Source organism: Pimephales promelas, chromosome 19 (genome assembly GCF_988280905.1).
Source record: "Pimephales promelas chromosome 19, fPimPro1.hap1.1, whole genome shotgun sequence".
NCBI lineage: Eukaryota > Metazoa > Chordata > Actinopteri > Cypriniformes > Leuciscidae > Pimephales > Pimephales promelas.
Genome location: NC_142787.1, coordinates 25,555,201 through 25,569,827, shown reverse-complemented (window position 1 = coordinate 25,569,827; position 14,627 = coordinate 25,555,201). Strand labels below are relative to the sequence as shown.

Here is a 14,627-nt window from a genome sequence, read left to right as displayed (position 1 = left end):
CTGTAATATAATTACGATATATTTCCCTGTTTCTGAATTCCATTCATTCCCTTTGCTTTTGTTAGCCGATGAAAACATCTGGTTCGATAATGTTTCAAAAGGGGGATATTTCAAAATACTGGGAGTAAAGAAAATATGAAAAACCTACAAGGCACTGATAGCACAGAACTCTCAATAGGCAGTTTTTAGGCAAACACAGCAGCCTTTAGATATCAATAGTCTGGTTCCAGAAGTAAAAATCCATAAAGAAATGGATTTTTAATGATAACATATTATTCTCTGAAGACCGGCAATAAGCTCTGAGATAGTGATATATGCTCCTGCAGAAGCAAAAAGTCAATGTGGTTTCAGCTTCATTTAAAAAAACAAGCTTCTAGTTGGATACACCGATAAGAGAAGTTGTTGTTCCCATGACTAATCAATAATCAAGTCAATAATTTTATATTGTACCATCATTTTTGATCCAATTCATTCCATGTCATGGGAGGAGTACTTCAGTTCATTGCCTAATACATTAAGTACATTCATTTGAATTACAGAAGTATTTGATAAAGTTTTTGTGTTGGCCTAAAACTCTTTATTGAAATGACTGATTAGAAAAAAATAAATAATAATTTTATCTAGGCTTCTGAAAATCGGAGATGGTCCTCACTGCAGAACACGAAATCCAGGGGGAGGAGTCCACCTTACATATACCTAAACCTACCCATCTCCACCCCTTAGATCTGGATCCAACTCCGCCCCCTGGATCTTGTGTACTGCAATGAGGTGCTTCTGGAGAAACTGGCCAGTCACTGCCGCACTACTGTCATATGAAGGTGGAAATACAGTATTTTCATTGGCATACATACAGATCTGGGGCTGTATTAGGAGTACTACTAGAAGTACTCCTAAATCACAACTTCTCTTAAAAGTTATTCACAACACCTTTCAGACCTACTCTTAGTAAGGAAAAATGACAACTCTTAAACTAAGAGTGAGTCTTCATTGCTATGGGTGACGTCAATTCTCATGCACAAGCTGATTGGTTGTTAGATCCATCATGCGGAACATAACACAGACGCAACTAATCATGCGAAATATGACATCTAAATATGTCTGTCCTACACAAAATAATAATAGTAATGCCATCGAAATGCATATAATGACATGTTTGTGCAAGCCCCAGTGAAGTGTAATTCAATTAAATTAAATCAAGGTAGCCTAATAAACACCGCTTGTGTCAAAGACCCTGGGCGACTGCTAGAGGCAGTGGTATGCGCTACAATTCTTTGTGAATAGGTCTTAGTGAGTTAGGAGTCCTCTCGACTTCTTTTAATCTGTCCCAGACTTAGGTGATACATTTAGGGCTAAAATGCGTCGTGAATTCTCTTAGTGAAAAAAATTAGGAGTCCTAATGTTAGAAGTGACGCCTATTATTTTTAGGAGTTGCTCCAAAATTCACCAGTTAGGAGCTACTTTTAGCCTAAAAAAATTCTTTGCGAATACGGACCCTGAATTCTCGATCACCTCATTGAAGCTTCGCAAAATTTCCAGTGTCTGTGAACAACTGTTGCATGATCTGTCAATTAATATGAAATTGTTCTCTTTGCCATTTACCTCCCTGATATTCGGCCTGGCAGTTTCCTGAGTTCTCCTTCAAGCTCTCTTCCTCTGTGACGATAATATTCTCGATGTCCTTCATGGTGAGATGATCTCTGAAGGCGTGGAACAGGACGTGTTTGAGCTCCTCCAGGGACATCTGTTGCATGTCAAACTGCAGGGTGGAAACACAAGAGGCCTGTTGTCAAATCTCAGCACGAATGGGCTGTCAATGCTTCTCAGTGGGGCAGTGCTCAAATCCTAGAGATTTTTTTTTTTATTATCGAGAATTTCCTTTGACAAAACGTTTAGAGAAGTGAAGCTAAGAGAGGAAAATGAGATGAGCTGGTCACTGCCCAGTGGCTATGCGCTAATCAGTTCACTTGCTCAATCAATCTTGTGCTTGCTCTGATGCTCTGATTCACATTGAAAAGAAGCACAGCACACATTAAAATTGATCTGGCAATCGTTCTGACGCAAACTGAGATATGAATCAACATTGATGCTGAAGTGTGTAATAGTTCAACATCTTTACTGTCATTCAAAAAAAAAAAAACAATAGAAACACACTTCAGCTAAGAAATGTTGTTTTCGACATCCAATTAGCACAGTAGCTCTGTTCTCATTGAACTGCAATCCTTGTAGTGACAGCATTGAACTTGTGACCACAAGCTGGATGAGAGCGGAATAAAAAGAAAAGAAGAGGCAAATTTGGGCTGGTTCAATAATTCAGAATCACTGAGAGACAGATTTGAACTTTTCCAATTTCCCAGCAAACTCTGTGTCAAGGGTTTTCTCAGAGACCTTGAATGAGCTTTGGTGGTGGGGGTGTTATCCTGTCTTGGCAGAGTCAATAAATTATTGAACTGTATGAGAAAATATGTATCACATTTCTGAGAGTGTCCTTCTTCATGATTCCATCCACTCAAACATCTTTTTTTTTTCTAGAGTCTTGAAATTGCGTTCCAAAGTGTTTTCATTGATGCTGCTCAAGCATATAAAATGTGCATCATGTAAATGCAGTGATTACATAACCACTTATTAACTAAACAAACCAAAAAAGATGGTCAAAACGTATGCACATTACTTATACGGTTTCACTTTATTTTGATAGTCCACTTCATTCTACTAACTTTAAGTAACTTTAGGTATTTGTGGACTGTTATAGGTTAGGTTTACTAGAATAAATTGATTTACCTGCAAAGTTACTTACAATTAGTAGAATGTTTGTTGGGGGACCATCAAAATAAAGTGTTAGCAGAGATTAAGGATAGTCTACTAATTCTAATGATGGTAATCGACAAGTAGTTTAAAAGTTACTTATAGTTAGTTAAATGTCTAAAGTGGACAATCGAAATAAAGTGTTACCGTTACTGCTTAAAGGTCCCCCAAGAGTTCCCCTAGCCTGTATGGTCCCCCTGTGGCTAGAAATTTCAATCAGTGTTAAGTTAGCTTTGGCAATCTTTCTCTGCATTTGAGAAAATGAAATTTCGCCCATGAGAAAGTGAGCTAGGAAGAACGAACGCGCCAATGCTATTTGAGTTTTTTATTGAGAGATACCACTTACAATCGAGCGAAGCGTGGCACTTGATCGGTGTTCGGATGTCCAAATGAACTCTAAAGTATTTTTTAGCTCCTTCATCCGAGCCTTTGAAGAAATAATGAGTTAATTTTATATTCTCTGGAAATGCGCCGACACAACAAGTTTTGTATGGTCCAAACATTTCACCGATAACTGTTTCTTTAACTTGGGCCAATACAGAGCTGGCCTCGATGAATGTCCGAAAATAAATCGATCGAGCTACCAAGCAACAATTTATGACGTGTAGCCTAATTGTTCAAGTTCAGACAGGTAATCTTTCTCTCGAAATCGTTCAATACTGTTTTTGCATAAGTCAAGCCAGTGACTAAAATATCAACTTCACATTGTTTCTTTCAGTAGGATGAAAATAATCGTATTTAAATTGTGAACAAAATTATACAGAGAGCGATGAAAGAACAATCTTTCCACACCGCGCAAATTTATCTGGTCAACTCGTAATGAAATCAATGACGCACGTTACACTGCACAACGAAGCTCTTACTGTATGTACACCATTGTGTCTGCATTGGTGAAAGCATTAGAGAGAGTGCAGAAACTGCGTTGCAATGATAAAATCTTCATTCTCTCAATCAGACTGTCATCTGCTTTCTCAATGCTCATCACGGCAACATTTTGTGATGGGAATAGATATAAATACTTTACTTAAACTTCTCACGATTAGCTAATCTCGATAGCTGTAATAGTAAAAACGTATGATAGCTGAAGTAAACGTATTCGAGAATATTTCACATGTAATATGTAGCTATTTCATATGCACGCATGTCAGCCAATCACAGCAGTGGCCGGTTACACTAAATCCCACAGCAGACACGCCCCTTCAAACAGAGCGTTCAAAACAGAGGCTAAAATCAAGCTAGGATTTCTAAAGTTACGTTGATTGTTTGCCGGGTTCTGCCTCCTCCTTCCCTAAGGCTTTAAATCATTTTACCGAAGACTGTTTCCTCAACTTGGGCCAATACAGAACTGGCCTCAATGAATGTCATTTTCCTTGTTTCATACTGTAATATAATGAAATTATATTTATATCATTTTCATAAGAATACACAGCAACCTTTGAATGGACATTCAAGCAGCTTTTTGCCCTCAGATGGTGTGGTTATGGCACCAGTAGTAACTGGACCATGCTAACCAGCCAAACCTTGACACCTTGCAAACACATGGTTTTTGTGCCCTTTTGAAGCACCTGGGGATTCAATTCAGATGCAGAACCAATGGTTATCTGATGTTAGCACTGAGACCTGTCAGAGGATGGCACTTAAACAAAGCCATGCGTAAAGCCTCAATGAGACATTATCAGCTGAGATTGTCTCTTCTGAGGATCGAGATGACACTGACAGCACTAAGCGTGTATCTCTGTCATTCAGCTATTCACACCCACCGTGACATATACTCTCATGGGATCCCTTCAACTCCAAATTCAGTTCTTTTCCAGCACTGTCTGTTCTCTCACTCTTGAAAGAAAACGAGAGCTATTGATGTCTTGATGACGTTTATAGCATTCCTATTTTTCTCTTATTTGCTACGAGTAAGCTGCTACCCCTATGCTGCTATGATTTTCTTTTTCTTGCATTTTCCGTTTGACTTTATTGATGACATCAATAAAGGAGCGATCTTGTAGGAGGTCTGCAGTGCGTGAGTAAATGCTAATGTTTGTGTGTGTGTGTGTGTGTGTGTGACTGCTGGCTGTAATCCACACAGTCTGTTTGATTTGACAGGCATTTGAGAGGCCTCTGATTATTCCAGATTTACACTTACTGCTTATTTTCACCGTGAAAGCTTGTATTGATTCTCACCGTTGACCATCAATCCTGAAGTACCGCTCAGAGAAGGTGATTAACGTTTCAACTACTTGAACGCTCTCATTTACATGGCAGGTACATGATTAATGCGAGAATGAAAATAATTATTTGGGAGAGACAGAACAAACAAATTCATAATATTGAACTAATTCGGAGAAGTAAATGCCTGTTGCCAAATTCTTGTGAATTTACACATTGATCATCTTGCATACAAATGTTTTATTCATTACATGCCTAAGAAGATTTAAAATGCTGTCTCTGTAGGCAGCTCATTAGGTTTTGGAACACAGCAATTGTGTCTTAATATTTCAAGCTCATTATTTGCTATTTCCTTCCCCTCCAAAACCAGACCTGGTGTTAAGCGCCTGGTTTGTGGCCAGCTCTCATGTCACACGGCTAAACGGATCTGCACGTTGGGGGAGATGGGCTATGGAGAAATCTGTCAGAGGCTGATGTCTTTGGTTGACCCACTGAGCAAGGGATGAGGCAGTAAATGTCGTGTTGAAGGTATCCAGACACATTTGTCACAATGAAATAGGAGCTCTCTTTTTCCTTTCCATTCCTGTCTACTTGCTCCCTTCTATAACTCACAGCCATTTTAATGCTGATATGGAGAGATAAGCTTCACTGATGTGAGGAGAGAAGGGTGAAGGACCTTATCAGCTGACTACAGATGCAGCATCGAAATGAAATTTCATTAACAAAGTTCAGGAGGGGCACGTTTAGACAATTAACCAAATTAGCAAGGGAGGAACACATTCAGTTAAAGGGTTAGTTCACCCAAAAATGAAAATTCTGTCAGTATTTACTCACCCTCATGTTGTTCCAAGACCTTCGTTCATCTTCGGAACACGAATTAAGATATTTTTGATGAAATCTGTGAGCTGGATCACTCCTCCATACTAGTCCAATGCCTTCTTGAGGGATTGAAACTTGCTGGCCTCGAAAAGTTATTAAAGATATTGATAAAATAGTCCAAGTGACTACTATTTTAACAAAAGTTATTACTACTAATAACTTTTTGAGGCCGGAAAGTTTCAATCCCTCAAGAAGCCTATGGACTAGTATGGAGGAGTGATCCAGCTCTCAGATTTCATCAAAAATATCTTAATTCGTCTTCCGAAGATGAACGAAGGTCTTATGGGGTTGGTGAGGGTGAGTAAATACTGACAGAATTTTCATTTTTGGGTGAACTATCCCTTTAACCAACTCAATTAGCAAGATAAGAAGTATATATGTGTTTCACTTCTAACTAAGGCCCTGTTTACACGAGAACGCTCGCGGGTGAAAACGCAAAAATATTTTATCGGATGTGCCTTTTGTTTACACGGCGACGGCGTTTTGAAGGCTTAAAAACGCAAAAAAGTGAAACCACCCTCCAGAGTGAAAATCTTAAAAACGCTCCACCGCGCGTTCCCGTGTAAACGGTAAAAACGCAAAAGTCTGCTTGACAGAGAAGGTTGTACGCAGGCACGTGGACTTGGTGTTGTTGTAGTATGTACTCCTAGCCGCTTGAAGTGCAGACTACATTGAATTTCACACACTTTTGCGTCACCATTTGCACGCGGATTTCCCACACAAAACGCTCGTCTAAACGCAGAATAAAAAGTGATGACGCAACACCACTTTTGCGTTTTCTCTTCAGAATCGTTTCCATGTAAACATAGCCTAACTGAGTTTTGGTGGCATGATGTCATCACACCTGTTCCAAATTACACTCTCACGTACCCTCGTGGACTCAAGGCCAGCAAAGTCTGGTTTAAACTTTAGGTCTGCACTTCCTGACGTCACCAAGTCTGAACTCAAAGGAGGTCCACAAGGCCAGAGTGTAACATTTGGAATCCAGCCGAAGTAGTAAGAAACTTCTTTTATATCCTGGTATTAATTAGAAAATTAGATGGGAAAAATTATGTTTAATAACTTCACTTCTGTTTGTACTTCAGCTCAGCAAAAATTGCTTATAATGTATGTGAGGATTTTTTTCTCATTTCTCCCTATTTCTCAACCTGGAATATAGATAAAATGTGTTAATTTTTTAAATAACTAACTGTGTTAAATTAACATGTTAATTTGACAGGTCTACTTTTTTTATCTGGGTATTTTTTTTCAATGGCCCCTCAAAGCCACAGAAGTATCCAAGTAAGCTGATGCTTAATCAAGACAAGATGATTCACAATATCTCAAACAGTCTGCCAATCGATACTATATCACTCCTTCAAGACACCAGCGGGGACCGTCTGGGGTGTCTCATCAGAGACTCCAACATCTTATTAATGTGTGCCAAAAAAGCACTGAAAAATTGTTTGAGGAACTGCAGTGATATGCCTCTATTATAACTTGATGTATACCCTTGAACTACTAGTTCATACACAAACACATACATTTAATGGTCTTCTGTGAAATTATTCCCAAGGCACTAACAGCCTGTAATTCAGCTGCCAGTTCTGCAACTGTCTCTTTGGGAAGTGTGAACTGAACAGATGGCATTTGGGCGTGAATGGTGCGTTTGGGAGCAGGGTGATTGTAACAGAGGGTCTGGGGTTCATCAACCATCCATTACTTCACATGAACTCATTTTCATTCAACTCCACAAACCTTGAGGCAATATAATCTACTTACTCTATTAGCAGTAGTAGATTAATTACTTGCACCATGACCTGTCTAAATATTGGTTTAAATGTCACTGCTCAGAGTCTAGTATGATTATAGCACACATGTATTTGCAGATTTGCATGTATGCATACAGTACTCATCATTCATAAACCAAAAACACTCGCACAGTCAAAACCGACAAGAGTGACGAGCGGATTACGAGGTCTAAGACATAACTAATGCAGTGTCTCCACAAGTGACATTTGACATAGTTAGGGCCCATCTGCTCGTGGGCCTGATTGTTATCGCATCATGTTAATGACTGCCAGTGTGAACGAAGTAATGCATCTGTCCAACTTTCATCCTCTTCCCATTAGCTGAAAGATCCTAGAGGATAGAAGGCAATCAACAGGATAACTGCCGACCAGCAGCCGAGAGTTGCAGAAAGCAGAAAACAGGTACCATTAACCAATGTATATTCACATTTCTCTTCTCAAAGAGTTGTGTCTTGACATACATCCATATGCAGTGATACAATAATCAGAACTTTGTGATTTATGGCATCCCGAAGCAATCATGGGCATGTCCAGCAATGCATCAAAGTTGAGAAAAGTTTCACTTTATGCAAATGAGCAGCGACTGCCAGTGCCAATGGGAGTGAAGAAATGGAAGCACATGTGCGAGTTGCTGTTGTTTAGTGAATGCAAGATGAAGATCATATTGCCATGAGCGATTTCTGTCCACATGCAGCTATATGATAGAAAAAACTAAGCATTGGCAGTCATTAATCTTAATCATGAAATTATATGTTATGCCCTGATGCATTTTATATTCAAATGCTTTCCTCTCCAGAATGTTATTTTTAGCCACAAAAAGCAGATTCCTTGTTGAATTAAAATTTTTGTATTTTACCAGCAATGCATTTCTTCTGTAATCAGATTTTGAAAAGCTATGACCAGTTGAGCAGCCCATCAGGTTTATCCAGCTTTAGAAACAACACCCACCCCATCTATCTATAAAACAATATAGTTTATAGTACACTTACCAGCCCCTTTATTAGGTACCTGGTTGGACCCACTTTTGCCTTTAAAACTGCCTTAATTATTTGTGACATAGATACAACAAGGTGCTGGAAACATTCCTCGGATATTTTGGTCCTTATTACCACGATAGCATCACGCAGTTGCTGCTGATTTGTTGGGTGCACACCCATAATGTTTCCATTCCACCACATCCCAAAGGTGCTCTATTGGATTGAGATCTGGTGACTGTGGAGGCCATTTGAGTATAATGAAGTCATTACCGTGTTCAAGAAACCAGTTTCAGGTGATTTGAGCTTTTTACTGCTGAACGAATTCATCAGAAGACAGTTACACTGTGGTCATAAAGGGATGAACATGGCCAGCAACAGTACTCAGGTAGACCGTGGCGTTTAAACGATGCTCAATTGGTACTAAAAGGCCCCAAGTGTGCCAAGAAAACATCCCCCACACCATTAAAACACCAGCCTGAACCGTTTACACAAGGATCTATGCTTTCATGTTTTTTTACACAAAGTTTTGAACCTACCAAATTAATGTTGCAGCAGAAATAGAGATTCATCAGACCAGGCAATGTTTTTCCAGTCTTCTATTGTCAAATTTTAATGAGCCTGTGTGATTTCCATTATACAAGAGTACGGTAGATGTTAAAAACTTCATGCTGATTTGTACTCGGCTTTCGCCAAGACTAAGACGCAGCTTTACAGTAACCTTTACAGTAACGACATCAAACATTTTTTTATCATATACAGTGCATCCGGAAAGTATTCACATATTATATATAAATTGGTGGCTAATGTGTGTCATTAATGTGTGACAGCTTGCAGTATTTTAAATTCACTGCCTATTGTGGTAATCTACCTTGTCAGCAACATATGGCTTTTTAAAAGTGAATATTTGTGATTCCAGTCCTGCTGAGTTTGTCATGCTGCCTTGTCTAAATGCCTTCACAGAGGGGTTTAGTTTACTAGCAGACAACTATGGCTCGATAGCATTAATGCCGCTGGCTATACAAGCAGACAATAGTAGATAGATGCTGGTGTCATTCATCTGGGCTGGACATGGAGGAGGACAGTACCGGGCTGATTTACGGCTTAATTGAGTTGTCAGCTTTGGCGAGTTGGAAAGAAAGACACTAACGCTGTGGTGACTGTTGGGGATACTCCCGAAAGCTCATTTAATTTGGGCTCACTGCATTTTTCATATTTCTCTTAGTTTCACTCTCAATCTATTTCTGTTCTGTCACTGTTTATACACCCACTCCCTCAACTTTCTGTCATCTTATCTGTCTAAAAAAATCTCTCCCAGATTTCAGAACAGAAGAGAGACAGGAGTATCGTCCATTACTCAGATGAATACTAAGGCAAAATAACACTAAACAAACCAATTAATCCACGAGGACACCATGCTTTCAGGACATTATAGCCCAATCAACTTATAGACCAAATACTATCCACTTAAGGTGTTTTATTTGGACATGTTTACCAGCTCAAAGTCTAGGGAGAAAAGACCATGAATAATAATTCGCTTGGTCTGAAATTACCTAATAAATATTCATGAACCATAGAAGTTCCATGATTTTTGGGAATTACATACATACAACATCAAGTAAGTTTTACATTTGCTCTGATATTTGTATCTTCTGCTCAGATAATGTTGTTATCAGATATTAATAGATTGAGATGTCAAAACTGAATTATACAAGATACAATTGGAAACCATATGTGATTGGAAATGTGAACTGCGTGACACTTACTCATTCAGTTAATTAATCACAATTGAACAAAAACATAAATAAAAGAATATAAATATTGTAATCATTTTTCACAATATTACTTTTTTTTACTGTATTTTAATCAAATAAATGCAGCTTGATGTGCATAAGAGATTTCAAAAACATTAAAAGAATATGCTGTTACTATCCTCAAACATTTGAATGGTAGAGTATATAAAAAAGACACCTACACATGTTTAATATTTAAATGCACAAATATTTAAATGCACTTGTAATAAATGGAGGTTGGAGCAGGCTTCACTCAAAGTTTATATCTCAAATTGTTTTAAGAGTGCTGGCCTAATAATGACAATGCATGTATGGAAGAGAGAGGCCGCACTTTGCATATACAGTTTTATTACACAAATAAATAAAACTGTAATAAAACTGTATATGCAAAGTGCGGCCTCTCTCTTCCATAAATGCACTTGTAATGCAATGCAAGACAATAGAGGTAAACTACATAATTTAAAGCAACTGATGTTGATGACTGACCAGCATCCATGGAGTAGGGATGTTTGGCAAATATACATGTAAATTATACATCACAGACGGCTAGAATGTGTTGCTAGTGAGATTGGTTAATGCTGACTGCCGTGTTTGTCTCAAATCATTTCCACTGTCAAAATTGGGCTGTTGGCAGCAACTCTACAGTACAATCCTCAGGTTTGTACTCCTCAGGGTAGGGAAAACAAGCTTGTTTATGCCAATGTGTTTCTAATAATCCATTATAGCCTGTAGTTCTTGTCTCTGATGTCCCCATTGACAATTTAAGAAAATTTGTAAACATCTCCCACTAATAAGTGATCAGTCTTTCATGAATCATGTTACACAAAGGCCTCGAGGTTCTTGGCATGCAAATTCGAACTGAGATGACACCCTGATGAGCACATATACAATTTCTTTTTGCTGACAGATAAGAGCTAACTTTCTTCTGACTGCTGCATGACTTCACATCTACAGCTTAGATTTAGATTTAAAAAGAAATCGCTTTTGGGATAGGTCTGGCTGCAATGCACTTTGTGTGACACTTTACATAGAGACCAGCACAACCATACCTCAATGTCAAAGACATTGACAATGTCAAAGGTGTGTTAATATTTATTAGAGCAGGTTATGATACACATAACTTGTAATGTATTTGACATGAGTCTTACAAGTAATGCCTGCAAAGATGCACTTGACATTTAAAGCATGAACTTGACATTTCATAAGATAAAAGTAGACCTGTTGAAATGTTGTACTCTAAATTGAGAAATGCTTACTTAAATCTTTAATGTATCTATTGTCTTAAGTTATTTATTATTAATACTTTGTATTACTACAATTAGTAAACATAATTATTCTTTTTGTAGTAGTTTTTTATATATTTTAAATACATTTTATTAAAAAAATGTATTGTAATGGGTAGCTGTAGTAAAGCACATTATGGCAAAGGATATATCAGCAAAACAGTCTAATGATCAAGTCCAAAAACGTAAGATCACTTGAATAAAAAAAAATTGAATCACACAACAACTTCAACATAAACGACAAACAATTAATACAAATAAAGGGAGGTGGAAACGCATATGCCAAATAAATTCTGACATAGCGAACATTAAACCCTCAAGATTGATCGGCTGTTTCCTCATGATGGGATTTCCGTCACTTCTTACTAGCTCAGCTCAGCTAATATAAATCCATAAAACACTATTACAGGTATATTGAACATTTTATTTAAATCAAACTATCCAAAATAAAACCATTCCAAGCAAATGAGAGCTTTACTTTCTGTCTTTATGTTGTCTCGGTTATTAAAATGCACCCAAATGCTACTTTGTAGGATGATCTTTTCATCACACTGCTCGACCACACGCACTCCATGCAGTGACTGTATGTTATGCTAATGTGTAGCATATTGTATACGTGCGACGAATCGAGAGAAGCGGGGTAATGTCATCACACATGATCGCACAAAATAATGCACATACACATAAAATAACGTTCAGCTAGTGACTATTTGACGTGTGTCTGAGCAGTGTAACGAAAGGATAATCATGTTATTCTGTCTTGTATTAAAATACAAAAAGGGAAAAACGGCTCTCGGAAGGGAACCAACTCTCACCGCGTTCACTTCAGGAGCCTGCTAATATGTTTACGTTAATGGCATTTCATTTACTGTAGGTTACCTGGTTGGCAATATCACCATCATCCGCTCGGACAACGTGATGGACACACACTTAATTCGCATTTGTTTTTTGTTGTTGAATACAGTCGCTATTTTTGTTTTTGTTCGTTTTGTTTTTGTCAGAAAGTATTCTCGTTCATTCGTAAAATTAAGTTTTAACCACTGTGGTCACATGGACTATTTTAATGGTGTCTTTACTACCTTTCTATAATTAATTGTAATCATTCTTTGGTGACTAGAAAGTTTAAAATGATTCAACTTTATTTGAATTGTTTAACAATGCAAAAGACATGTGAAATGATCTCGATAACAGCCGCTCTGTCAAAACACAATATTTCCCAGGAGGTTTTGTCATTGTGCCATTATTAGACTTGTATACTTGGCCTCATAATAACATCAGAGAGGGAGAGAGTGTTTGGTATGCTGGTGTGATGACATGGATTATCATTGCAGTTATGAGTCACTGTATCCCACTAAAGGTGTGTTGAGATGAGCATTTAAATCACCTTCTAGACAACCAGTGTCTGTGACCTTGCTGTTACTCACTCCTACACACACCGCTCTGCTTCCTCTGTGAGGGAAAGACGCTACACATACATAAACATGCAAATATAAACTCAACACTGCTCCTTCAAGGCAGGAAGTCAGCTATTTTGAAGGTCTAAATTCTTATTTAATAAAGGCAGAGATGAAGTCCTACGGAGAGAAAGTGAAAAAAGATGCCCAAATCCCTGTGATGACTAAGATCTATACTTCCCTTTTAAGTGGCAAATCTTTCAATTAATATGCCTTCCTCGACGCTCACAGAAATCTCTTGGAAGTGAAACTGAACTAATGTTCACTTTGAAATGAACAGATCTGGATGCTCACTTTGAAGCCCGCAATCTGGGAAGAATCACATTTACCAGTCGTCACGGGACCGAGGAAGCAATCGGAGAGGGAAGAGCGTGACCCGTAATCTTATCCATACGCTCAGAACACAAATGCATGAGCAAACAATAAAGAAGAGAACACCCAAATCTAGAAAGAAATGTTTTCCATACCTGCCAGAATATGCTGTCTATAGTGCTGCCTAAGAAGCCCTCTCTGGTTTCAGAAGAAACGAGTTTAGGTCCCAATATTGTCATAAATTCATCAAAGTCCACCTGTCCATCACCTGCATCAAGAAGAGAACATTCGGATTAGAATTAGAGAGAATTAAAAAAAAAAAAAGAATCTAAATAAGTAGGGTTATAAGTAAAACAAAGGGATCTTCGTTCATTGTCTGTCCCATATTGCTTTTCAGTTGAAATATATATTTTATCATATTTGCCCATATTTAAAAATATATATAGAGATGCAGGATATTCAATTGTGCATTATCATTCCCTTTATTTTTACAACTGTATTGCTTTTGCTGTCATCTCGCGCTCACTTAAAGGTCTTAGAATGAATATCCATTTTTCATACTTTAGTGATGCATTAAAGGAGTAGTTCACTTTTCAAAAAAACTTTTGCTGATAATTTACTCACTCCCATGTCATCCAAGATATCCATGTCTTTCTTTCTTCAGTTGAAAAGAAATCAAGGTTTTTTATGAAAACATTCCAGCATTTTTCTCCATATAATGGACTTCAGTGGGAACCAAACGGTCCAAAAGACAGTTTCATTGCAAACTGCAAACTGTTCAAAGGGCTTTAAACGATTCCAGACGTTGAATAAGGGTCTTATCAAGCGAAACGATCGCTTAATTAAAAAAAAAAAAATTAGTTTTATAAGCTCAAATGCTTGCCTTGCTCTTTACTGTGATGCACGTTTGTGACTCTCCTGTTCGAACTCGTTCATCCAAATGAACAAATCTTTTTCCAAGTCATTTGGCTCATTCAACGGAAAAGATTTGTTCATTTTGATGAACAAGTTCGAATAAGAGAGTCACGAACGTGCACCCTTATTCATCATCTGGATTCGTTTAAAACCCTTTGAACAGTTTGCAGTTTGTACTGAAACTGTCTTTTTGACCTTGAACCGTTTGGTTCTCACTGAAGTCCATTATATGGAAAAAATGCTGGAATGTTTTCACCAAAAACCT

The 14,627-nt window shown here is 37.9% G+C and overlaps 1 protein-coding gene across 2 annotated transcripts in view; it reads right to left on the bottom strand.

Annotated features, from left to right (window-relative positions):
- Nucleotides 1-14,627, bottom strand: part of caln2 (calneuron 2) — a 32,254-nt gene that overhangs the window by 4,245 nt on the left and 13,382 nt on the right. For both annotated transcript variants that reach the window (XM_039693624.2, XM_039693626.2), the window contains exons 4-5: nt 13,603-13,715; nt 1,600-1,756 (exon numbers count right to left, since the gene is read on the bottom strand). In XM_039693624.2, the coding sequence (XP_039549558.1) occupies nt 1,600-1,756; nt 13,603-13,715 (270 nt within the window). The remainder of the gene's footprint in view (nt 1-1,599; nt 1,757-13,602; nt 13,716-14,627) is intronic.